Source organism: Myripristis murdjan, chromosome 15 (assembly GCF_902150065.1).
Source record: "Myripristis murdjan chromosome 15, fMyrMur1.1, whole genome shotgun sequence".
NCBI classification, from domain to species: Eukaryota; Metazoa; Chordata; class Actinopteri; order Holocentriformes; family Holocentridae; genus Myripristis; species Myripristis murdjan.
The window spans coordinates 23,947,861-23,974,801 of NC_043994.1; the positions used below are offsets into that span (position 1 = coordinate 23,947,861).

General features: G+C 39.4%; 2 protein-coding genes across 2 annotated transcripts; both read left to right on the forward strand.

Moving 5' to 3' along the window:
* The first annotated feature begins 79 nt into the window (after positions 1-79).
* On the forward strand, positions 80-8,857 carry eif2ak2 (eukaryotic translation initiation factor 2-alpha kinase 2). Its single transcript, XM_030071340.1, has 19 exons — positions 80-344; positions 2,091-2,220; positions 2,337-2,491; positions 2,581-2,704; positions 2,912-2,985; positions 3,575-3,709; positions 3,852-3,984; positions 4,433-4,500; positions 4,590-4,656; positions 5,356-5,387; positions 5,642-5,684; positions 5,766-5,851; positions 5,939-6,058; positions 6,131-6,259; positions 6,365-6,566; positions 6,696-6,839; positions 7,901-8,002; positions 8,268-8,330; positions 8,453-8,857. Exons 1-19 carry the CDS (start codon positions 238-240, stop codon positions 8,588-8,590), a joined length of 2,052 nt encoding a protein of 683 aa, XP_029927200.1. The 5' UTR covers positions 80-237; the 3' UTR covers positions 8,591-8,857.
* Positions 8,858-13,806: 4,949 nt separating this feature from the next.
* Positions 13,807-26,019, forward strand: LOC115373092 (interferon-induced, double-stranded RNA-activated protein kinase-like). The gene is made up of 19 exons (XM_030071341.1): positions 13,807-14,027; positions 15,339-15,468; positions 15,585-15,727; positions 15,809-15,932; positions 16,163-16,236; positions 16,885-17,019; positions 17,162-17,294; positions 17,699-17,766; positions 17,856-17,922; positions 20,033-20,064; positions 20,293-20,335; positions 20,425-20,510; positions 21,794-21,913; positions 21,986-22,114; positions 22,220-22,421; positions 22,550-22,693; positions 24,815-24,916; positions 25,199-25,261; positions 25,385-26,019. Exons 1-19 carry the CDS (start codon positions 13,921-13,923, stop codon positions 25,520-25,522), a joined length of 2,040 nt encoding a protein of 679 aa, XP_029927201.1. The 5' UTR covers positions 13,807-13,920; the 3' UTR covers positions 25,523-26,019.
* The last annotated feature ends 922 nt before the right edge of the window (positions 26,020-26,941 follow it).

The window sequence follows — 26,941 nt, forward strand, 5'->3', positions numbered from 1 at the left end:
AGGAGCGTCTTGTATAGAGTTTAATGCAATAGTGGTACGCCCCCTGTCGGTTAAAAGCAGTAATAATGGAACTGGATGAGGCATGACGTTGTAACTATGAAATCGAAACTAGGTATTTTAGTGAAACGAAAGCGAGAAACACCCAAGTGGATCAGACGGGATGGAGACGGAAAAGAGACCCTAGCGCCTTGGGAGTTATCTAACATACCTGTCAGTCCTGTCTTAGATTAATTAACGATGGACGGCGATAATTACGTCGGTAGATTAAATGAGTATGCACAAAAAACATGCTCGGTGCTTCTCTTCGAGGACCTTGGCTCTGACGGCCCCGATCACAGTAAAACGTGAGTTGCATCGATTTCTTTCTCTCCTTTGGGATTTCACGAGCTGCACATCTCACAACTGCACAATCATGTTTCACCATAGGTAATGTGAGTGAGGATCAGAGGTCCCTGTGATGATTCAGCATGTTTAGGTGATGTCACAAGGGGAAGCCAGTGCTGGGGAAATTATTCAAGCACCTTCAATCACAAAACTATCATGGCAATATACTCTGTTAAAAGTCTGGAAAAGTAAATGTAGCCCTGCTGAAGCAGGAAAAGTAAAGTCATTGTAAGGAAGTGCTAAATTATTGACGCACGAATCTGTAACCCTACGGAAGCCCTAAAGGGCCATACATACATAAATTTTATTTCCTCCGTTTTCTCGTGATAACGAGATAATTCCTCCGTTTTCTCGTGATAACGAGATAATTTTCCTCCGTTTTCCCGTGATAACGAGATAATTTCCCTCCGTTTTCTCGTGATAACGAGATAATTTTCCTCCGTTTTCTCGTGATAACGAGATATTTTCCCTCCGTTTTGAATGAATGAATGAAACGTGATAGGCCTGAGATTTCCATCATACGTGACATGTCATGCTGACTGACGTCTCCTTGGACACATAAAGCAGGGGTCACCAATCATGTGCCATGGAGGGCCGAGAGGCTGCAGGTTTTCATTCCAACCAAGACCTCCACCAGGTGATTTCACCGATTAGCTCCAGGTGATCAGTGAAATCACCTGGTGGAGGTCTTGGTTGGAATGAAAACCTGCAGCCTCTCGGCCCTGCATGGCACATGATTGGTGACCCCTGACATAAAGCATAAAGCTATTTCAGCCTGTGTCAGGCCTTGATTGAACAGATAAGTGATGCGGTGATCGATATTCTCCTGCTCCTCTGACATTGCTACACTGACTGATGTCTGCAATGCTTTAATAAACTACACAATCGCTTTGTTTTCTCGATTTAATTATCTCGTTATCACGAGAAAACGGAGGAAAATTATTTCGTTATAACGAGAAAACGGAGGAAATTTATCTCGTTATCACGGGAAAACGGAGGAAATAAAATATATGTATGTATGGCCCTTTAGGGCTTCCGTAAACAAGCATTGTAACGTTGTCTACAAATTGTTGGGTAGGTTAAACTCACATTGCATCTTATTTTATGTTGCCAAAGCTCAGTCAAGTCACTACAGTCTGAATAAAGTGTGGTGAAAAGTACAACTGTCCCTCTGAAATGCATTTAGTACAGGGTTAGGGTTAGATTAGATTGGAAATATGACAGTGTCAGTTCCCCAGTACTGTTCTTACTTTACTTGAAAACTTGAGCAAATGTACTCTGCACCTCTGAAAAGAAACAGGGCCTACAGTCATCCCAAATTGTATTGCACTAGGCCATGTGCACAAATCACAGAGAAACTTAAATACACTGTACATTCACTTTTGAGCACCACCAACACGCTCAAGTCCTTGTTGCTGTCTGACCTGTATTGGACCTGGGTTAGAAGGTTATTGTAATGAGTTTCAATCTTTGGCACAAAAACATTACTTTCAGTCTGCTCTGAATGTGGGTGGGATTTTTGGTATTAAATTTCTCCATATTCTCTGAGTTTTGAAAAAACCCAAAGACAACATTTAATCTTGATTAAAGGCTGGATTGGATCAGAAAGTCCAAGTCCAGATCTTGACTCTTGACTCTCTATTTGGGGACATTATCTCAGTATCCCAACTTGCTTGGTTAAATTGGGTTTAATATTTACTCTACAGATTCACTCTGAGGGCAGTGATTGATGGTCATGTTTATCCCAATGGGGTGGGGAAGAACAAAAAGGAAGCCAAACAAAATGCTGCTAAACAGGCTCTGATCGGCTTGAAGCTGCAAGATCCAGTTGACTCCGTGAGATTAACTTTACTCATTTCCTGAAATAGTGCATGTTTATATCTCTGTGTTTAAAAAGTGAAAGACTGTGTGCTGTGTGTGGTTCCTGTGCATGTTGGCTATTGTCTTGGCAGGTGGAAACTTCAGTGGAAAATAACAGCGCACCACTTTATCAGAGAAGTGTCAGTCAACCCAACTTAATATGCTGGCTCAATGAACATGGTCACAAAAACAGGATCACCATAAAAGCTGTGGAGTCAACCAGAATGGGCCCAAATAACACAACTCAGTAAGTCTCTCCTCTGTAGCCCACTAGTTTTGTCTTGGCTCTGTTGTCATTGTTTGAAAGGGCACTAAATACGATTTTTGTGCCATTAGATGCTGTTACTTTGTGGTTGGCGGTAAGGAATACCCATCTGCCTATGGGAGAACAAAAAAGGAAGCAAAGGAGGAAGCAGCCAGGCTTGTATATAATGAAATATTTGGCAGTCAAACTACAGGTGTAAGTCATGGTGCACACTGATAGAGCTCTTTCTCTGTCTAGTTTTGCATGCCTTAATATAACATTGCCGTAATAGTCTGAATCATGTTGCTGGCCATTGTGGGTGTAAAAAAATGGATTATAAAGCAAAATTTGGGGTGTCACACTCACCACAGGCCACACAACAGTGAATGAGTCATAATGAAAGCATATTTTGTCATTTTCAAGACTGCAGATGAGAATGAGAGCAGTACATCAGGTCAACCAAATGGGCAACTGAATGACAGTGTTTCCAGCATCAGGTGAGTAGAAACAGCCACAGTACACTGCCTCATTTGGATTTCTTAATCACTGCAAAAACAACAACAACAACAACAACAACAACAACAAACAACAACACAGATATAGAATTGGGTAGAATCGGCTGGGGCCTGAGGTTCATGGCAAGTTGGATTATTTCCGGCTGGTTCGCCTTGCCAAGGCAGAAGCTGCTGTAAACACCTGATGCACGGCTAACAGGAAATATTTTCGGATGTCATATGACTTATTCAACAGTCTGGCAACATTAATGCACCTGATTATCTGACATAACTCTAAGTAAATGAGCTGGTTTCCCCCTTAATGTTATCGTGACCTAATGTGGAAGATACCACTAATAATGGTTTGTAAAATTTGTCACAAACAATTTTCACTTTTGTTCAAATCACAATTGAAGATAGCGTCCAGTGCCAGTATTTTTAATAATGCTTGTTTTGTCGCAAAGGAGCTGTCAATTAAACCCATTATCAACTGTAGATTCTACGTGCTGTTAACAGTCACTGTGTGTTTTTACTCAGTTTGTCACCTAATTTCACAGATTTTAATCAGTATGTGATTTTTCTGTTATTGCAGTGATAAAATGACAAAAATGAATATGAGCTCTAAAGAAACAAATTTCATTGGAATTATCAACCACTACTGTCAGAAGACAAATCGCCACCATGACTTCATGTTAGTGAGAAAAACTGGTCTGTCCCATTGCCCGATGTAAGTATGACTGAACCCCTATAGAGCCTGAATAGATGCTGTAGACACAATATCCTAATGCTAGATTGATGAGAAAGTATATGATGTTGAAATCATAACATGATCATCATATTAAACACCTCTTCCTCCCTGTGGTGCACAGATTTTTCTACAAAGTTGTAATTGACGGCAAGGAGTACCCTGAAGGTGAGGGTAAGACTGCCAAGGAAGCCAAGCAAAACGCAGCTCACCTGGCCTACGAAACTCTTCAGGAACAATCCGACTGGAACAGCCAGGTATTTATTACTGCCAATCCCCTTTATCAGTATGTTTTTAATTGATATGTGGCCTCAGTAGATCATTTACGAGGAAAGTGCACGGAAATTCATGAGCAGTCATCCAGATTTGCTGCTGTAGAGATCCACAGTCACCAGCATTTCTGTTTTTGAAAACCCTCTCCAATAGAAAAAAGAAAATTGCACTGCATCTCTTTAATTCATAGGTGTAACCTTATTGTGAAGTAATGCTGTTAGGCAGCGTTGACATTTTTAGCATTTGTGAAGCATCAAATAACAACCACTAAAACTTTTGACAGAGCAAAGCTAAATCTTCTTCTAATGGACTTCATCACCTCTCAAGGTTTAAAACATGCTGGGTGCCAAATGTCCTGTGTGAATCCCCCCTCTCGTTCCATGTTAGGGTGCAGATCTTTTGTAATGGCCAAACACCTTTTTGTGTCTTCAGGTGTCCTTCAGGTCAGCTGCGTCTGAAGATGGTACACCATCCAGTTTCTCAAGACCGCAGAGCACATGGTAAGGCATTAATTAAGACAAGAAATAGGACAGATAATAGAGTTTGGTGTGAGAATGCTCTTTTAATCTCATTAATTTTATTCTCCAAGGGAGTCCACTGATGAAACACCACAAAGCATGGCAACATCCGACTCATCTAATCCTTTCAGGGTTCAGGTGTGTTACTGCATTTAATAATCCTTATCTTATGCAATAGGGAAATTCCACCCTCAGATACCCCTAATGGTGTTTCATATTATCCGTTGGTGACACATTGTGCATTCCAGGAGTTTGTGATTTCCTACATGGAAATCACAATAGGTGTAGCAATAGTGTTTTAGGAGTGAGAAAATGTGAGTCGTGTCCCTGATGTCCCTTTTTTTGGCACGTCCAAACTTGGAATCATTTGAAAAGTATAAATAATTATTTTAGAATTGTTCAATAGCCTGTCATCACACCGTTTCTCTCAGTTTAAGAAAAAAAAAAAGGAAAAGTCACTAATTTCACTCACACACTGCTCAGCTGTAATAAAAACCAGCCAAACAGTTTACACAGACAGAAACAGAGCTAGTTTGGCTTGGCATAATATTAGTGCAGGCTTGCGGTGATGTTCAAATTGTGAATCTGGTGCTGACTCTTTTTTTTTTTTTTTTTTTTTTTTAAACCACACCCCCATTTTTTATTCCTGATTCAGGTTCTTTAAACACTCACAGGGAATCAACAAAGCAGATCATTTGGGCTAAAGTCTGTGCCTGAGAAAAAAGTGTTTTATTAGTGGAAAATAAACTCTTCATCTTACTTGTTCCTTTATTCTATATGCTTGTAAAACGTAGCACTATTTTTGATATGTTTGCATTTCTTCCTCCATTAACAAAGGAACCAAAACCTGATGTGAAGCCTAGAAGAAGGTGAGTCATTTTTTTAGATAGAAAATATGTGTTTTAGGTTCATCTCCTTTTTTAAATTAACATCCTGTGTAGAATACCCGGCGAAGGGTGCAGAGGAAAGACAGCAAGTACACATGGTTGTATGGCAACATAAATCAATAATATTTTTTTTTTTAGAAAAGACTGTGTACATTATGAAGCGCATAAAATAAAAGAGAAATAGATATTCTGTAGAACTAACAATTATTCCTGATCCTTTTTCTTTGTTTTGCTAGTCTTGCAGCGAATTTCCAGAATGCACAAGGAAAGAGCAAAGAGGTAGGACCACAGATCACTGAAATAACTTTAACTTTTTAAGCATTTTAAACTCCATATTTTCTCATTACATGATTCTCTAAGGATGGGATGATTCCAGATTTAAAAGTAAACAGGAATATCAAAAAAACACCCAGTGAGAATCCGTCTACCCACCTCGTAATCTCAAGGTATGGAAAACTTTCAATTATGCTGGCATTGTGTTTTTTTTTTTGTTTTGTTGCCTCCACATCACATAAATGTTAATATTTCCATAGGTTCACATCAGAATTTGACTCCATTGAGCGCCTTGGCAGAGGAGGCTTCGGTCGTGTGTACAAGGCGAGACGAAAACTTGAAGAGAGGTTTTTCGCTGTAAAGATCGTCCGCTTTAAAGAGTAAGTCTGGGATACAACACTGTTACATACTGATATACAACAAGTGTGAATAACTGACCTATTTTATTACAGAAAAGCTCGACGAGAGGTGGGGGCGCTGGCTGAGTTCCAGCATCCTAACATCGTGCGATACTACACAGCTTGGACCGAGCCTTCAGAGTACAAAAGTGACTCTTCATCTGAAAGCGACAGCACTTCCCAGTACGTCCTATCCACTCGTTAAATTCCTTACCCTACTTAATAATCTTTTACTAAACATAAGGATTTTAGATTTGACTATTTTGTTCTCTTTATTTACTTTTCAAGGTCCAGCAGCGATTCATCTGCACAGTACCTGTACATTCAGATGGAGTTATGTGACAAGAAAACACTTAAAGTGTGGATAGATGAGAAGAACACCCAACGGCGAGATCACAAGAGAAGGGAAGAAGGTCTCGTTATCATGAAGCAGATAGTTAATGGAGTCGTGTATATCCACTCCAAGAGGCTGCTCCACCGAGACCTCAAGGTGAGGCAAAGTGAAAACATCTAAAAAAATCGTTTTTTTTTTTTTTTCTTGCCAAACATGACTTAAGAAGATGTTTGGATGCTTATGTCATGTTAATGTTTTGCTGTTTTTTTGCTTTTCAATGGTTAGCCTGCCAACATCATGTTTGGAAGGGAAGGAGAGGTGAAGATTGGGGACTTTGGTCTGGTTACCACCGAGGACAACGAGAGTGACGAGAACCTGATAGAGCGGACAAAGAGAACAGGAACCAAGTCTTACATGGCTCCTGAACAAGTAAGATGAGCTGCTTTCACATTTTCTCAGTGATACTTCTCCACGATGTCTGTGGAGGTTCATCCAGGTCATGATGATCCAAATTGAGTTGAATCGAGGGCAGCTGGACTTGTTGGTAGATTCTCAAAGGAGTTTCACTTCTCATCCAAGAAGCTCCTTCAGTTCTGACAGACTGGGGAGGAGACCCAGGTCTTTAACCTGTGTGTGGACGCCATCCAGGTCGCTGGCTGGTTAGTGCTCCTCCCTGTTGTGACTCCAGGGGTGACCAAAGGAGTCAACACTTCACACCGTCGTTCAGGTCCAGTTGCCCTCAATTCAACTCTGTGTGGATATTCATCTCCAAAACAAGACTAAAAGCTGGAGACACACTGCCAAAGTGCGGCCTTGTGCCCTGCCACCCTGTCCGGTTGTGGCTGTGGTGACACGTGTGCCTCCTTTGATGACTGGCTGACAAAAAAGTGACATTGTTTGTCACTTTGACCATTACGGGGTATCTGAACAGAAACAGACCACATTCATATATACGATATTGAATCGGCTTATTTGCTGTCACCATGGTGATCCATCACACCAACTGGGCGCCCTGGTAGAGCGTGTAGCAGCAGCAGCATGGGTTTGAATTGGGCCCAGACCCAATGCAACCCTTTGCTGCATGTCATCCCCTCTCTCCGCCCTGTCTTTCCTGTCCGTCTCCACCGTGACTGTCTAATAAAGCATAAATGCCCCCCCAAAAAGAACAAAAAACATTGATCATGGTGAGGACTTCCATCTGCTGAAAGTGAAACCTAACAGCAACAAAATCTGACCTTCAAAATCTGATCACTGAGGATCACAGTTGTATTTACATATTACAGAAGAAAATCTCCTTCATTTGAAACTACAATACTTCCTCATGGCTTTAAGATGTGGAGTTCATATTAATACCTAATTAGGCTAATTTATCCATTAATTTGCTTAATCAATGACATCATTAGCATATGTGCTTATGTGTAATATATCTTAGTGATTATAGTGGCACGTTAGGCACCTCATACTAATATTGTGTTCTTGTTTCGTGACAGAAGAGCCACAGCACTTATGACCGAAAAGTGGACATATTTGCTTTGGGGCTGATATATTTTGAAGTCCTTTGCAACATCTCTACTCATCAGGAAAGAGCAAAGGTAAGTTTTTTAAAGACAGAATGCAAAACTGCTGTATATGTATTATTATCTTGTCTGTCTCATACAAATAAGAAATTGGATTATTTTTAAAGAAAGGTACAGTATAGGTAACAGATTTCAGGTTTGGCCCTGTTGGTCATTTTTTTTGTTCAATCTTTTTTGTTTGATGTGTTTAAAATGATGATGCTTAACACACATAAAGCATCATCTGACAAATTGTTAGTTTATATCACACAGGCTAACCGCTCTTTCTCTCTAATACCAGATTTGGGATGATATCCGAGGTCAGAAACTTCCCACAGGCTTTTCTCTGAAGTTTCCCCAAGAGGTACATTATTACATTATCATTATATCATCTTCAGTTCTGCTCAGAAAATAATGCAGTGTAAGAGCCTTAATAATATTGTTTTGGCAATTTCAGTTGCTGACACTTATGTTGTTCTGTTGCAGCACAAATTAATCACGTCCATGCTGTGCGCGATGCCAGAAGACCGACCAGAGGCAAGCAAAGTAAAGACAGAGCTGGAATTAATTTCTCTCGCACTAGACAGGGAACACATCATGAAACTGGACAATAGGACCGTCTGATTGTAACAGGAAAATGTTCAAAAAGGAACGGAAACACATTAGACATTGCGAGCATCGTCATTTCTTGTCCTTCATATTCCCATTTTAACTTCTTACATGCTAAGGTCTGCTTTTTAGAGTTGGGAAAGCTGTTTTTGTCTCTTTTCAGTACTGTATTTTTTATCATCTCTGTTAACAAAATGGAAGCTTAATGAAAAATGTCACACGTTTCCTCATGTTTTGTCAATGACTGTATGAAATCAGTGTTGGATCATGCTTTGAAGAACTTTGTGAAGCACCCTGTGCAGATTTTTGTCAACAAATAATGAATTACTGTGTCAAATATTTGTGTCAGTAGTCAATTGAGCAAACGGTTAAATGTTTTTAATTCATGATTATGTTTTCAGCGTGTGCACTTAAACTAGTATTGCACTTTGAAGGACCGCCCCGGTGGCTGATGTGGTAGAGTGTGTACCATACTATTATTATTATTAACTGACCTGGACATGCAGTTCAGGCCCTGTACTGCATGTTATCCCACTTCTCTTTCACATTTCTCAACTTTCACTATCAAATGAGGCACAAATGCCAAAAAACCAAAGTATTAAATCAATATTTGTATCAATTTGAAGATAAAGCAATGGTGATTTAGTGTGTAAGGGTTGGCTAGCTAAAGATAATTTATATATAGCTGTGTTTCGGATATGTTTTGAATTTGAGGAGGGGTGGAATACTGTGGAAATAGGGTTTTGCATATCAGTGTCAGTTTAATGCACATAAGTAATGGGTAATGATAAAGTAATAAGCCATTTCTGTTCAGAATTGTAATCACTAAGAGGTGGTACTCTGTTATTTATCTAGGACAGTGCTTCTCAAACCTTTTAATTTCCAGGACCCCATAACTCTGAGTATACAAATGAAACCAAATGGACCTGTATCCAATTAATGACTTAGTTATTTTTTAACAAATGTGTGCTCATCAAATTGCTGCATTTTGTTCATGTGCAAAAAATGTTGTGTTTTAGGTGAGGTCTTTGCTAAATCTAGCAGGCCTGTATGAAAAGACTCACAGATAAATGTGCAGAAGACTTTTATTCATGAGGTTAGAAAGTGGAAAAGTTAATGCAATCTGGCCTGATATGATAATAAAGAAATGTGTTGTTGTTGAAACAACTTGTATGTAACACCTCTGCCAAATCATGAACATGACTAGACTCTGGTCAATAAAGTGGACCCAGATGTTAATCTCGGATGTTTCTGTGTGGTTTTTAAAGTACACAAATGATCATCTAATTCAGCCAAGGTACTATTTACTGTAATCTATTAAACTCCATAACAGTCTTGTTACTACAAATTAGAACATGTAAATTTATAACATGATATTTAAAATATATGCTGAGGTACTTAAAGCCAAATTGGCCATGGTCAGGTTCTCGGCGATTTTATATCTTGGTGCGAAAAAGCCTTTCTCAATGTCTCCAAAACAAAGGATAAGTGCATTGATTTCAGATGACCCTCCCCAGTTCCTCAGTGTAGTGTTGTCCATAATCGGCCAGTCGAGTTGGTGACGAACTACAAATATCTAGGCACCATAATCAGCAATAAGCTGAAATTTGATGTGAACTGCGAATCAGCAACGCCTTTTTTGCCCGAGAAAGCTCGCCAAATTCCAGATTGACAGGACTTTGATGAAAATGTTTTACACTACCTTTATTGAGTCTGCCATTTCCTTCTCCATCATCTGTTGGTATGGAAACCTCTGCAATAAAGACACGAACTCCCTTGGGAGGATTGTGAGAGTTGCTTCCAAAGTTGCTGGGGTGAAATTTAATGGCCTGGATAGCATTTTTAATACACAGGTGCTTAAGAAGGCCAAGTCCATTCGTATGGATGACACCCATCCGCTCAGCTCAGAATATAAGCTGCTTCCTTCAGGCCTTTGCTTAACTGTCCCCCTGGCCATTAAAAACCTGTAGCCTACAAGTTCTCCTTTGTGCCTATCTCCATCCGGGGTTTAATGCTACGGAGAGGATAAGGTAATGCTCTGTGTTGCTGCTGCTATTTGCACAGGTTCAACCTGTTGTTTCCTTGTGTTTTGTTTGTTTTTCAACGGGTTGAGGTGTATACTTGAAGATTTTATACTGCTACCTAGTTTATCTGTTGACATTCATGTTACGTTTTAACTTATTTATTCCTTTTTAATTACAACCAATACTTACTATGCACTTTTTATTGAATAGGCTTTCATGAACTGTACTACTGTGGCGAGCCGATGCTTGCTACTTGCTGCTACTTGTGCAGTATGTATTTTATGTGTTTATGTCCCTTTGTGATTTGTAGGATGTCTGCTGCAAACCAAATCGCCCTTCTTGGGACAATCAATAAAGTGAGATGTGGTATCTTGGTATAAGTATAAGTCAAATATGCTACTATTCTTAAGTATATATATGTTATGTACTTACAAAGTAAACTTAAAGTATACTCATTTTTAAGTATACTTATAGCACACTTCAAGAAACTACTTTTTTGTTAGGATGCCCTCAGAGTTGCTTTGTCAACTGTAACTCCAGACCAGGGCCGGAGTGGGACTCATTTTCAGCCCTGGAGTTTCATGCTTCAGACCGGCCCACTTTAGATCACAACCTATTATTATTAAAATCAAAAAATATAACGGGTCACTAGTATCGTTTGGGCATAGAAAGTGGTTATATTGGAACTAATGCTTGCTTGTTCACACACTCTGTTACAAAAGCTCACATGTTCCTTCCATACTGACAGGAGCAATCCCCCCCATCACTACTGGCTCCTGGCTCTGCTTCTGACACCAAATCACATTTTTAAAATTGTCATAATTCTCAGCACAAATCTCCCCTTTTTACAAAGCCTTCTGATCAATTCAGGTCAGTTTCATTAATGTAGTGCTGAATCATCTAGCATCTCAGGACACTTTCCATATAGAGCAGGTCTACACCATACTATTCATTATATTAATTCTAATAATATTCACTCAATGAGCAATCCTGCCTGCCCACTCTGGACTTGTGGGCTCATGGCTGGTGCTTGGTGCTGGATCTTGCTTCTGACTCTGAGGGGCTACAAGACAAAGTTTCTCAGTTATGTGGCGTCGCATCATACTATTATTTAAATTACATAACGTTATGTTATATGTCACAACGCCACAAAATTCATTGACTTGATAACGGTGGTTTGCAGGCAAAGTTCAACATCTTGCCTTACCCGTTTCATCGTCCACATTTGTCGTTTCAAACGGCGAGCTCGCTTTAGTGAAAAAGTGGAAAAAAAAAAAAAAAAAAAAAGGCCCTCGCGGCCCAAACATCAGACCAGCCCACAGGGAATTGTCCCGGTCCTCCCGATTAGCCATACAAGAAAAAAATTCGACCAAGATTGTTTCCTGATGCGATTTTATGTGAAATCCTCTGATGCCATGAATAATAATATAACTGTAGAATAAACACTTATCATTCAAATTGTTTTGCCAGCAGTTCAGACAGTTTGTGCGATGTTTTACCCAAATGAATAATATAATACAAAGATTTGACATGTGCCTCCTTGTTCCTTTATAGTCCCTTGACAAGCTGCAGATTTTGATGTCCTACCTCAGAGGAGTCCACTTGTAAGAGTGATGCCAGAAAGCTGCTGCTGCTACGCTGCTGGTTTTTATCGTCTTTACTGATATCGATTCCTCTGCTTTTTCCCACAGACGAAGAGGATTTGTGCTCCAACTGTCCCGGGAATACAGCAGCAGACCACGAATGAACTGCGTCATAGAAAAATGTTCAGGTTCCTGTGGGTGGAAGAGCCGTGACAGTATATTTGACTCTAGAAAGATTATATTTCCACATAAGAGCAGACAAAATCCTGTGAGATCATGTGAGATATGTTCATCATGCATCACACTAAAGGTCACTGAAGCAGCATATGCGGAGGAATATTGAGTGTCTTGCTCAGTTTTTATACCATCTTTGCAAGGAAACCTCACTTCCAGCTGTTTTGGTGCAGTGTTTCGTTTTTCTCTGTGGACAGAATGCAGAGACAGTTTTGTAAATTGTGTATTATTTATGATTTTGACAACATGTTGGCTCCCCTTTTTAATGATTTCAAAACAGTCCCTTACATGTGTTCATTAAAAGTTTTACATTTTCTATCAATGGAGCTGAGGTGGAGCAAGTGAGCAGCTTTAAGATCCTGGGAATCAACATAACAGAGAACCTGACATGGACTTCACATATCTCTGCCCTGGTTAAAAAAGCTCAGAAACAGCTGTATTTCTTAAGGAAACTTAAGAAAGCAAAATTCCCATGCCTAGTTCTTGTCAGCTTCTACAAAGGAGCGATTGAAAGCATCCTGACTGGAAACATCACAAACTGGCATGGGATGTGTACGGCCCAGGACAGAAAGACTCTGCAACGAGTGATTAAAACTGCCCAAAACATCATTGGCACCCATCTACCAAGCATCAGTGATATCGGGGAGGTGAGGTGCCTGCGCAGAGCCAAAAGGATCCTAAAAGACAACAGCCACCGCAGCCACAGCCTGTTCACCCTGCTGTCGTCAGGAAAAAGATACAGAAGTATCCGCTGCCGTACAACCAGACTACAGAGCAGCTTCTTCCCTCAGGCTGTGAGACTACTAAATGCACCATCTGAACTCCTCCAGGCTTAATAATTCTATTTTCTACACAATCAATCAATTAATCAATCAAGAGGGAACCACATTTTAATTTCACTATACAACCTGTTGTATAATGACAAATAAACTTCCTTGTATCCTTGTATTTTCTACTCTTTGCTACTACCAGATGTTTGTTTTTTCTATTGTTGTTTTTTAATAGTACATCAAAATACATGAAATCAGCCTAAATACAGACACTGATAACTGTGCAGGTAGTGGTGAATGAGATTTCTGTCCTCATCACTGTGACAACAGTGAAAACCACCGGCCAGGACACTTGAAAAAGTTCCTGACCGGTGGAAAGTTGAAAGTTCCCTGACTTCTTCATGCAAAGGTCCCCAGTGACCTCCATCTCTGCAGCTTTCCTGCGCAGCCTCAACTTCTAATAATTTTGACAGCAATTACAGGCAGCATACAGAGAAAGGAGCGTCTTGTGTAGAGTTTAATGCAATAGTGGTACGCCCCCTGTCGGCTAAAAGCAGTAATAATGGAACTGGATGAGGCCTGACGTTTTAACTATGAAATCGAAACTAGGTATTTTAGTGAAACGAAAGTGAGAAACACCCAAGTGGATCAGACGGTATGGAGACGGAAAAGAGACCCTAGCGCCTTGGGAGTTATCTAACATACCTGTCAGTCCTGTCTTAGATTAATTAACGATGGACGGCGATAATTACGTCACTAGATTAAATGAGTTTGCACAAAAAACATGCTCGCTGCTTCACTACGAGGACCTTCGTTCTGACGGCCCCGATCACAGTAAAACGTGAGTTGCATTGATTTCTTTCTCTCCTTTGAGATTTCAGGAGCTGCACAGCTCACAGCTGCACAATCATGTTTCACCAGAGGTAATGTGAGTGAGGATCAGAGGTCCCTGCGGTGATTCAGCATGTTTTGGTGATGCCACAAGAGAGGAAAAAACCCCTTGTGGCATCACCAAAACATGCTGAATCAGTGCTGGGGAACTTACTCAAGCACCTTCAATCACAAAACTATCATGGCAATATACTCTGTTAAAAGTATGAAAAAGTAAATGTAGCTCCGCTGAAGTAGGAAAAGTAAAGTCATTGTAAGGAAGTGCTAAATTATTGACGCACGAATCTGTAACAAGCATTGTAACATTGTCTACAAATTGTTGGATAGGTTAAACTCACATAGCATCTTATTTTTTATCATCTTATTTAAGTTCACTCAAGTCACTACAGTCTAAATAAAGTGTGGTGAAAAGTACAACTGTCCCTCTGAAATGCATTGGAGTAAAAAGACAAAAAGGCTCACGCAGTGGAAATATGACAGTGTCATTACCTCAACACTGTACTTACTTTACTTGAAAAGTTCAGCAAATGCACTTTCCACCCCTGAAAAGAAATAGGGCCTACAATAATTGAAAATTGCATTGTGATAGGCCATATGCAAAAATCACAGAAAATTTTAAATACACTGTACATTCACTTTTGAGCACCACCAACATGCTCAAGTCTTTATTGCTGACCTGTATTGGACCTTGGTTAGGAAGTTATTATAACAAGTTTTAATCTTTAGCACAAAAACATTACTTTCAGAAAATGGAGAATTTGTCTGTGGGTGGGATCAAAGTTATTCTGATTTTTGGTATTAAATTTCTCCAGATTCTGGCCTTGAGTTTTGAAAAAGCCCAAAGACAACATTTAATCATGATTAAAGGCTGGGTTGGACCAGAAAGTCCAAGTCCAGATCCTCAGGATCAGAAATGTCATAATCTATTTTGAGAAACTGAATTTTCAGATTCAATCCAATCCGATGACTTTTATAGTGGAGGATACCTTTTGAAATATTGACACACTCTCCCACACTGATGTTATGTCAAGTGAATCAATTCACTATTGGGGAACATTATCTCAGTATCCCAACTTGCTTGGTTAAATTAGGTTGAATATTTACTCTACACACACACACACATCTATCTATCTATCTATATAGAAGTGTGTGTGTGTGTGTGTGTGTGTGTGTGTGTGTGTATATATATATATATATATATATATATATATATATATATATATATATATATATATATATATTTACTCTACTATTCTAACAGATTCACCAAGAGGGCAGTGATTAATGGTCATGGTTATCCCAGTGGGGTGGGGAAGAACAAAAAGGAAGCCAAGCAAAATGCTGCTAGACAGGCCCTGGCCAGTTTGGAGCTGCAGGATCCAGTCTTCTCCGTAAGATTAACTTTACTCATTTCCTGAAATAGCGCATGTTTGATTCTCTGTATTTAAAAAGTGAAAAACTGTGTGCTGTGTGTGGTTCCTGTGTATGTTGGCTGTTGTCTTGACAGATGGAAACATCAGTGGAACCACTTTATCAGAGAAATGTCAGTCAACCCAACTTAATATGCTGGCTCAATGAACACGGTCAGAAAAACAGGATCACCATAAAACCTGTGGAGTCAACCAGAATGGGCCCAAATAACACAACTCAGTAGGTCTCTCCTCTGTAGCCCACTAGTTTTGTCTTGGTCATTGTTTGAAAGGACACTAAATAAGATTTTTGTACCATTAGATGCTGTTACTTTGTGGTTGGCGGTAAGGAATACCCACCTGCCTATGGGAGAACAAAAAAGGAAGCAAAGGAGGAAGCAGCCAGGCTTGTATATAATGACATATTTGGCAGTCAAACTACAGGTGTAAGTCATGGTGCACACTGATAGAGCTGTTTCTCTGTCTAGTTTTGCATGCCTTGATATAAAATTGCCTTTTTATAAAATTGCCTTAATAGTCTGAATCATGTTGCTGACCATTGTTAGTGTAAAAAAAAAAAAAAAGGATTATAAAGCAAAATCTGGGGTGTCACACTCATCACAGGCCACACAACAGTCAGTCAGTCATACTGAAAGCATATTTTGTCATTTTCAAGACTGCAGATGAGAATGAGAGCAGTACATCAGGTCAACCAAACGGACAACTGAATGACAGTCTTTCCAGCATCAAGTGAGTAGAAACAGCCACAGTACACTGCCTCATTTGGATTTCTTAATCACTGCAAAAACAACAACAACAACAACAAACAACAACACAGAAATAGAATTAGGTAGAATCGGCTGGGGCCTGAGGTTCATGGCAAGTTGGATTATTTCCGGCTCGTTCACCTTGCCAAGGCAGAAGTTGCTGTGAACACCTGATGCACGGCTAACAGGAAATATTTTCGGATGTCATATGACTTATTCAACAGTCTGGTAACATTAATGCAGCTGATTATCTGATACATATCTCATATCACACATATATCATATCATAACTCTAAGTAAATGAGCTGGTTCCCCCCTTAACGTTATCGTGACCTAATGTGGCAGATATCACTAATGTCATTTGTCCATAATGGTTTGTAAACTTTGTTGCAAACTATTTTCACTTTTTGTTCAAATCACAATTGAAGATAGTATCCATTACCAATATTTTTAATAATGCTTGTTTTGTTGCAAAGGAGCTGTCAAGTAAACCCATTATCAACTGTAGATTCTACTTATTCCATTTCTGTGGCAAAAACACTGTGCTGTTAACAATCCCTGTGTGTTTTTACTCAGTTTGTCACTTATTTTTACAGATTTTAATCGGTTTGTGATTTTTCTGTTATTGCAGTGATAAAATGACAGAAATTAATATGAGCTCTAAAGAAACAAATTTCATTGGAATTATCAACCACTACTGTCAGAAGACAAGTCGCCACCCTGACTTCATGTTAGTGAGAAAAACTGGTCCGTCCCATTGCCCGATGTAAGTATGACTGAACCCCTATAGAGCCTGAATAGATGCTGTAGACACAATATCCTAATGCTAGATTGATGAGAGAGTATATGATGTTGAAATCATAACATGATCATCATATTAAACACCTCTTCCTCCCTGTGGTGCACAGATTTTCCTACAAAGTTGTAATTGACGACAAGGAGTACCCTGAAGGTGAGGGTAAGACTGTCAATGAAGCCAAGCAAAACGCAGCTCACCTGGCCTACATTGCGCTTCAGGAACAATCCGACTGGAACAGCCAGGTATTTATTACTGCCAATCCCCTTTTTCAGTATGTTTTTAATTGATATGTGGCCTCAGTAGATCATTTACGAGGTAAGTGCATGGAAGTTCATGAACAGTCATCCAGATTTGCTGCTGTAGAGATCCACAGTCACCAGCATTTCTGTTTTGAAAATGAAGAAGAAAATTCAAGAAAATTGCACTTCAAAAAGCGGTGGTAATAAATCTACAGGCCAGCTAATTGTGTTGACTGTTGACTGTTTCTGTGGAGTCCTATATTAAAACATGTCTGCAAAAATGTGGCTTAGATGCTTTCAGTCCATGAACATGCTGGGTGCCAAATGTCCTGTGTGAATCCCCAATCACGTCCGATGTTAGGGTGCAAATCTTTTGTAATAGCCAAACACCTTTTTGTGTCTTCCAGGTGTCCTTCAAGTCAGTTACGTCTGAAGATGGCACAACACCCAGTTTCTCAAGACCACAGAGCACATGGTAAGGCATTAATTAAGACAAGAAATAGAACAGATAATAGAGTTTGGTGTGAGAATGCTCTTGTAATCTCATTAATTTTATTCTCCAAGGGAGTCCACTGATGAAACACCACAAAGCATGGCAACATACGACTCATCTAATCCTTTCAGGGTTCAGGTGTGTTACTGCATTTAATAATCCTTATCTTATGCAATAGGGAAATTCCACCCTCAGATACCCCCTAATGGTGTTTCATATCATCTGTTGGTGACACATTGTGCATTCCAGGAGTTTGTGATTTCCTACATGGAAATCACAAACTCCTGGAGATGGAGATGGAGAGGCAATAGGTATAGCAATAGTGTTTTAGGAGTGAGAAAATGTGAGTCGTGTCCCTGATGTACCTTTTTTTGGCACGTCCAAACTTGGAATCATTTGAAAAGTATAAATAATTATTTTAGAATTGTTTGATAGCCTGTCATCACACCATTTCTCTCAGTTTAAAAAAAAAAAAGGAAAAGTCACTAATTTCACTCACACACTGTTCAGCTGTAATAAAAACCAGCCAAACAGTTTACACAGACAGAAACAGAGCTAGTTTGGCTTGGCATAATATTAGTGCAGGCTTGCGGTGATGTTCACATTGTGAATCTGGTGCTGATGAGTCCCTACCTGACTTTTTTTTAAACACCACACCCCCATTTTTTATTCCTGATTCAGGTTCTTTAAACACTCACAGGGAATCAACAAAGCAGGGGCCTCATTTATAAAACTTTGTGTAGGATCCATACTAAAAGTGTACGTACGCCCAAAAGCCGAAAATGGCGTACGCCCAAAAAAATCCAAACTTATAAAACCATGCGTACGCACACCTGCAAGCAATTTCCCTTTATAAATCACCGACCACCTGAAAGTTTGCAGACAAGATTGCGTCTCATCCTCCGCCCACTACACGCCCACATTCAACCATAAATGGCCAATGCAAAGCACCTCATGAATGTTGATGAATATGTAAATGATCCAGCTGACCAATGGTGTGTTACGGTTAATCATGGCAACCTGCGAGAGAAAGGCGGAAAAAACGGAATTTTACAGATGCAGAAATCGAGGTGCTTGTGGGTGAGGTGGAGAGGAGAACGTGTCTGTTATTTGGCAGCCACAGTAGTGGTGTTACAAATGAGAGGAAGTGTGGAGAGTGGCAACACGCTGTTACCGCTGTTAAAAAAAAAAAAAAAAGGTCGGATTTGAAGGTGGAGGCTAAAATAAGACCCAGTGAGGAGAGTCCGGGCGAGGGGGCCATAGGCGCCGAGGATCTGGCTGTCCCCAGCACCAGTGCGCCCCGAGCCCCTGTTCTGCAAAATCAGAGGAAGACGCTTAGGGCGATGAGTGCCATAGCTGACGAACTTAAAGAAATTAGAATACTTATGACTAATGTGTGTCTGACGTTATGTCTGAGATGGCAAACACATTAAAAGAATTTGTTAAAAACTGAGCATTATTGCTGTCTTCTTGAACGCGCTCTGGGGGTTTGGAGAGGGGGGTTAAGAGCCAGTAGCCACTGTCACCTGCAGGCTGCAGGTGACAGTGGCTACTGGCAGGCTGCAGGCTGCAGGTTATAGCGGAAAAGTGCATCAGTACGTCAGGCTTGAATGGTTAGAATTTCTACAATAAGTTTTTTTATTATTATTATTATTATTATTATTATTATCATTATTATTATTATTAAGACGCCAGCAATTACGCACGAGTGTCACCACAGTATTTATATGTTTACAGCAATTAGACTGCTTGCCTCAAAACTTGTCACAATTTACATTTCAATCTGTGATATCCACCACCCTGGCATGATTTGAAGACGGAAGTGTGACAGGGGAACGCACTGTGCTGCAATTCTTTAATGTTATTTGTGTAATTTGTCTCCTACTAATGATAATAATTTCATCAGTTACACTCGTTACAATATAGTCCTCTCTCTCTCTCTTTTTTTTTTTTTTTTAAATTGCAAGTTCCTTATGTAATAGTTATGGCTCAGTAGCGCCAGCACAAATATCACTGCTGTTTGGAATGTTTGTTATGAAGTGGATTTACAATGAACGTTTGATATGGAGTGTAAATAAATGTGTGAGACGAATCATGATGCAGTTTGGATTCAATTCACCATCTGCGTCGCCAAATTCCCTTATTAGTAGAAAACAAACTCTTCATCTTACTTGTTGCTTTATTCTATATGCTGCTAAAAGGTATTCCTATTTTTGATATGCTTGCATTTCTTCTTCCGTTAACAAAGGAACCAAAACCTGATGTAAAGCCTAGAAGAAAGTAAGTCATCTTTTAGATGGAAAATATGTTTTTTAAGTTCATCTCCTTTTTAAATGAACATCCTGTGTAGAATATAACCCGCAAAGGGTGTATTGCAACATAAATCAATAATATTTTTTTAGAAAAGACTGTGTACAGAGCGCATAAAATAAAACATCTCATGTCAATACAAATAGATATTCTGTAGAACTAACAATTATTCCTGATCCTTTTTCTTTGTTTTGCTAGTCTTGCAGTGAATTTCCAGAATGCACAAGGAAAGAGCAGAGAGGTAGGACCACAGATCACTGAAATAACTTTAACTTTCCATTCATTTAAGCATTTTAAACTCCAAATTTTCTCATTATATGATTCTCTAAGGATGGGATGATTCCAGATTTAAAAGTATACAGGAATATCAAAAAAACACTCAGTGAGAATCCGTCTACCCACGTGGTAATTTCAAGGTACGGAAAACTTTAAATTGTGCTGGCATATATACACTCCTGATCAAAATTTTAAGACCAGCTGAGAAATTGCAAGAATTTACATTTTGCACTGTTGGATCTTAAGAAGGTTCTAAGTAGAGCTTCAAAATGCAAAAAGAAGAAATGGGAGTGAGACAAAAAAAAAAAAAATTGAGCAAGCAATTTATTGCAAACAACCATTAAACTGAAATAGGCTGTTCATCAGCTGATCAAAAGTTTAAGACCACTGCCTTTAAAAGCTCAAATCTTCGCAAAAATGTGGATTCAGTGTCATTTTCTGTCAGGTTTCCACACTGTCATGACCTCCTGATGGCAAAGGCAAAAAAACTTTCTCTCCTTGAACGCGGTCGGATTGTTGAGCTGCATAAGCAAGGCCTCTTGCAGTGTGCCATTGCTGCTGAGGTTGGACGCAGTAAGACAGTCATTTTAAACTTCTTAAAAGATCCTGAGGGTTATGGAACAAAAAAGTCAAGTGGTAGACCCAAAAAAATTTCACTGGACCTGAGCCGGAGGATCCAATTGGCTGTCCATCAAGACACGGGACGATCCTTGGCCCAAATTAAGCTTGTCACTGGTGCCAACTGCAGTCCCATAACCATCAGACAGCATCTGAGAGAGAAGGGTTTTAAGAACAAAAAACGTCTTCAAAGGCCTGGTCTCCTTCAACGGCACAAAATTGCTCATTTGGAGTTTGCACGAGAGCACCAAATATGGGACATTGAAATGTGGAAGAAAGTTTTATTCTCTGATGAGAAAAAATTTTACCTTGATGGTCCTGGTCATGACAGTGTGGATACCTGACAGAAAATGACACTGAATCCACATTTTTGTGAAGATTTGGGCTTTTAAAGGCAATGGTCTTAAACTTTTGATCAGCTGAAGAACAGCCTACACTCCTGATCAAAATTTTAAGACCAGTTGAGAAATTGCAAGAATTTACATTTTACACTGTTGGATCTTAAGAAGGTTCCAGGTAGATCTTCAAAATGCAAAAAGAAGAAATGGGAGTGAGACAAAAAAAAATTTTGAGTAAGCAATTTATTGCAAAACAACCATTAAACTGAAATAGGCTGTTCATTCTTGCAATTTTTCAACTGGTCTTAAATTTTTGATCAGGAGTGTATATATTTTTTAATACCTCTGTGGTTTTTAAATTTGTGTTGTCACTCACAATAATTTTTGTACAATCAGGTAGATATTTCTGGGGCGGGGGTTGTTTTATTTTTTGCCTCCACATCACATAAATGTTAATATTTCCATAGGTTCACATCAGAATTTGACTCCATTGAGCGCCTTGGCAGAGGAGGCTTCGGTCGTGTGTACAAGGCGAGACGAAAACTTGAAGAGAGGTTTTTCGCTGTAAAGATCGTCCGCTTTAAAGAGTAAGTCTGGGATACAACACTGTTACATACTGATATACAACAAGTGTGAGTAACTGACCTATTTTATTACAGAAAAGCTCGACGAGAGGTGGGGGCGCTGGCTGAGTTCCAGCATCCTAACATCGTGCGATACTACACAGCTTGGACCGAGCCTTCAGAGTACAAAAGTGACTCTTCATCTGACGGCGACAGCACTTCCCAGTACGTCCTATCCACTCGTTAAATTCCTTACCCTACTTAATAATCTTTTACTAAACTTAAGGATTGTAGATTTGACTGTTTTGCTCTCTTTATTTGCTTTTCAAGGTCCAGCAGCGATCCATCTGCACAGTACCTGTACATTCAGATGGAGTTATGTGACAAGAAAACACTTAGAGAGTGGATAGATGAGAAGAACACCCAACAGCGAGATCACAAGAGAAGGGAAGTAGGTCTGACTATCATGAAGCAGATAGTTAATGGAGTCGTGTATATCCACTCCAAGAGGCTGCTCCACCGAGACCTCAAGGTGAGGCAAAGTGAAAACATCTAAAAATCTTTTTTTTTTTTTTCTTGCCAGACATCACTTGAGAAGATGTTTGGATGCTTATGTCATGTTAATGTTTTGCTGGGGGGGGTTTGCTTTTCAATGGTTAGCCTGCCAACATCATGTTTGGAAGGGAAGGAGAGGTGAAGATTGGGGACTTTGGTCTGGTTACCGCCGAGGACAACGAGAGTGACGAGAACCTGATAGAGCGGACAAAGAGAACAGGAACCAAGTCTTACATGGCTCCTGAACAAGTAAGATGAGCTGCTTTCACATTTTCTCAGTGATTCTTCTCCACGAGGTCTGTGGAGGTTCATCCACGTCATGGTGATCCACATCGAGTTGAATCGAGGGCAGCTGGACTTGTTTGTAGATTCTCAAAGGAGTTTCACTTCTCATACAAGAAGCTCCTTCAGTTCTAACAGACTGGGGAGGAGACCCAGGTCTTTAACCTGTGTGTCGACGCCATCCAGGTCGCTGGCTGGTTAGTGCTCCTCCCTGTTGTGACTCCAGGAGTGACCAAAGGAGTCAACACCTCACACCGTCGTTCAGGTCCAGTTGCCCTCAATTCAACTCTGTGTGGATATTCATCTCCAAAACAAGACTAAAAGCTGGAGACACACCGCCAAAGTGCGGCCTTGTGCCCTGCCACCCTGTCCGGTCGTGGCTGTGGTGACACGTGTGCCTCCTTTGATGACTGGCTGACAAAAAAGTGACATTGTTTGTCACTTTGACCTTTAAGGGGTATCTGAACAGAAACAGACCACATTCATATATACGATATTGAATCGGCTTATTTGCTGTCACCATGGTGATCCATCACACCAACTGGGCACCCTGGTAGAGCGTGTAGCAGCAGCAGCATGGGTTTGAATCGGGCCCAGGCCCTTTGCTGCATGTCATCCCCTCTCTCCGCCCCGTCTTTCCTGTCTCTCTCCATCGTGATTTAGTCCAGTAATTTTAGGCCAAAATTGGGGTCAACCTAGGACAAATTGCAAGAGAAGCAAACTCAACTGATTTTGTATGCAAATACAACTGTGATCAGATTTTGTAGGTCAGATTTTGTTGCTGTTAGGTTTCACTTTCAGCAGATGGAAGTCCTCACCATGATTGTTTTTTGTTCGTTTTTGGGTGGCATTTCTGCTTTATTAGACAATTAGTCCAGTCATTTTATGAAAAAACCTAGGACAAATTGCAAGAGAAGTAAACTCAACTGATTTTGTATCCTCAGTTTGTCCTGAGTGAGGGGAAAAAAAGTCCCAAGAAATCCCATTGGTGGAAAGTTTTGAAAATCACCTATTTATGACCACATATTACAAAAAAAAAAACACTGTTTTTAAGACACAGGGGAAAGGGTTCAAAATTTATTTTCAGATATCACTATAAAAATTCACAAGGTGATTACACACACAAAGACAAGAAAAAAAGTCAATTACAAGTTCTTTGAATTATTCTGTTTACACTTGCATATCACACATTATCTGATTTGATATGGGCTAATAAGGAATATAAGGAATAAATGCCAGCAGAGACATTTAAACAATGAATTAAAAGGTTGCTATGTATATAGTAACCTTGAATTAAAAGGTTACTATGTAACAGTGAATTAAAAGGTTACTATATATATAGTAACCTTTTAATTCACTGTTTAAATATCTGTTCTGGCATTTATTTCTTATATTCCTTATTAGCGCATATCAAATCAGATAATGTATGATATGCATGTGTAAACAGAATAATTCAAAGAACTTGTAATTGACTTTTTTTCTTGTCTTTGTGTGTGTAATCAACTTATGAATTTTTATAGTGATATCTGAAAGTAAAATTTTGAACCCCTTTCCCCTGTGTGTTAAAAACAGTGTTTTTTGGTAATTTATGGTCATAAATAGGTGATTTTCAAAACTTTCCACCAATGGGATTTCATGGGACTTTTTTTCCCTCACTCAGGACAAACTGAGGATACAAAATCAGTTGAGTTTGCTTCTCTTGCAATTTGTCCTAGGTTTTTTCATAAAATGACTGGACTAATTGTCTAATAAAGCAGAAATGCCACCCAAAAACGAACAAAAAACAATCATGGTGAGGACTTCCATCTGCTGAAAGTGAAACCTAACAGCAACAAAATCTGACCTTCAAAATCTGATCACAGTTGTATTTGCATATTACAGAAGAAAATCTCCTTCATTTGAAACTACAATAATTCCTCATGGCTTTAAGATGTGGAGTTCATATTAATACCTAATTAAGCTAATTAATCCATTAATTTGCTTAATTAATGGAATCATTAGCATATCTGCTTATGTGTAATATATCTTCATGATTATAGTGGCACGTTAGGCAGCTCATACTAATATTGTGTTCTTGTTTCATGACAGGAGAGCCACAGCACCTACGACAGAAAAGTGGACATATTTGCTTTGGGGTTGATATATTTTGAAGTCCTTTGCAACATCTCTACTCATCAGGAAAGAGCAAAGGTAAGTCTTTTAATGACAGAATGCAAAACTGCTGTATATATAATTATTATCTTGTCTGTCTCATGCAAGTAAGAAACCAGCGTGTGTATTTTCCAGTAAAATTTGATTATTTTTAAAGAAAGGCACAGTATAGGTAACAGATTTCAGATTTTGCCCCATTCATTTTTATGTTCAGTCTTTTTTGTTTGATGTGTTTAAAATGATGATGCACACATAAAGCATCATTTGACAAATTGTTAGTTTATATCAGACAGGCTAACCGCTCTTTCTCTCTAATACCAGATCTGGAATGATATCCGAGGTCAGAAACTTCCCACAGGCTTTTCAGTGAAGTTTCGCCAAGAGGTACATTATTACATTATCATTATATCATCTTCAGTTCTGCTCAGAAAATAATGCAGTGCAAGAGCCTTAATAATATTGTTTTGGCGATTTTTGGTTGCTGACCTTTATGTTGTTCTGTTGCAGCACAAATTAATCACGTCCATGCTGTGCGCGATGCCAGAAGACCGACCAGAGGCAAGCAAAGTAAAGACAGAGCTGGAATTAATTTCTCTCGCACTAGACAGGGAACACGTCATGAAACTGGACAATAGGACCGTCTGATTGTAACAAGAAAATGTTCAAAAAGGAACGGAAACACATTAGACATTGCAAGCATCGTCATTTCTTGTCCTTCATATTCCCATTTTAACTTCTTGCATGCTTTGTCATATCTTTTAACAAAATGATCATGATTATTAAATGAAAGAAGCTTAATGAAAAATGTCACACATTTCCTCATGTTTTGTCAATGACTATGAAATCAGTGTTGGATCATGCTTTGAAGAACTTTGTGAAGCAGTCTGTGCAGATTTTTGTCAACAAATAATGAATTACTGTGTCAAATATTTGTTTCAAAGTAGTCAATTGAGCAAACGGTTAAATGTTTTTAATTCATGATGATGTTTTCAGCGTGTGCAGTTAAACTAGTATTGCACTTTGAAGGGCCGCCTCGGTGGCTGATGTGGTAGAGTGTGTACCATATTATTATTAACTGACCTGGACATGCAGTTCAGGCCCTGTGCTGCATGTCATCCCACTTCTCTTTCACATTTCTCAACTTTCACCATCAAAAGAATTAAATCAAAGCATTAAATCAATATTTGTATCAATTTGAAGATAAAGCAATGGTGATTTATTGTGTAAGGGTTCAGGTGTAAGGGTTGGCTAGCTAAAGATGATATATATGTAGTTGTGTTTTGGATACGTTTTGAATTTGAGGAGGGGCTGAATATTGTGGAGATTTGCATGGCAGATGTGTTACATTGTGGATTCAGTGGAAGATAGTTTTTACATCCAAATGAGCCTGTATTGGGAGTGTTGACATTCGTAACTCTTATTTTGAAATTGATTGAAACCGGAAACGCTTGTTGCTAGGGTTGAGCCGAGTACTCGGCTGAAACGAGTATCCAGTAGGCCTACGGATATGCACTTTTGCCAAGTACGAGTATTATCCGAGTAATATGAGTCAATATCTGTGCTCGTGATGAATGAAAATCCTCACTGGGTAGCTTACTGTGTCCACGTTGTGTGATAGGCCAGTCACACACAGCTAGCCTCCCTTACGCCGTGTGCCCCGCTCACTCACACACACACAAACAGGGACAACCTCAGCTGTCACTCACTCTGGTGTGACAGCTCACGTCGCGCCTCTCTTCAGTAGCGGTCAGGTTTTTTCAGCTCGCTATCTATCTATCTAGATAGATAGGTAGATAGATAGATAGATATACACTCTCTCTAGTACTTCATAATTGCATTGCTACTGCATGTGTTGTATTCATGAATGCACTTAAGAATAAAAAAAAAAACTTGTTCTGTAAATAGTTTGCTTACTATTGTGATCAAAAACATTGATCTGAAGCTCAATTCTGAGGTTGTTCTGTAAATAGTTTTCCAATAAACATTAAATATAGCAACTTCTGATCAACCTATATCAATTTCAGGCTTGAAATAACATACCGGTTAAGCCTCACCCATTTCCGG

Excerpts from the sequence above, each read along its gene's own strand:
- eif2ak2 (XM_030071340.1), top strand. The coding sequence starts at position 238 with ATGGACGGCGATAATTACGTCGGTAGATTAAATGAGTATGCACAAAAA. Across the intron at positions 345-2,090 it reads GGCCCCGATCACAGTAAAAC|ATTCACTCTGAGGGCAGTGA; the intron begins GTGAGTTGCATC and ends TTTACTCTACAG. Across the intron at positions 6,840-7,900 it reads CTTACATGGCTCCTGAACAA|AAGAGCCACAGCACTTATGA; the intron begins GTAAGATGAGCT and ends GTTTCGTGACAG.
- LOC115373092 (XM_030071341.1), top strand. The coding sequence starts at position 13,921 with ATGGACGGCGATAATTACGTCACTAGATTAAATGAGTTTGCACAAAAA. Across the intron at positions 14,028-15,338 it reads GGCCCCGATCACAGTAAAAC|ATTCACCAAGAGGGCAGTGA; the intron begins GTGAGTTGCATT and ends CTATTCTAACAG. Across the intron at positions 22,115-22,219 it reads GACGGCGACAGCACTTCCCA|GTCCAGCAGCGATCCATCTG; the intron begins GTACGTCCTATC and ends TTGCTTTTCAAG.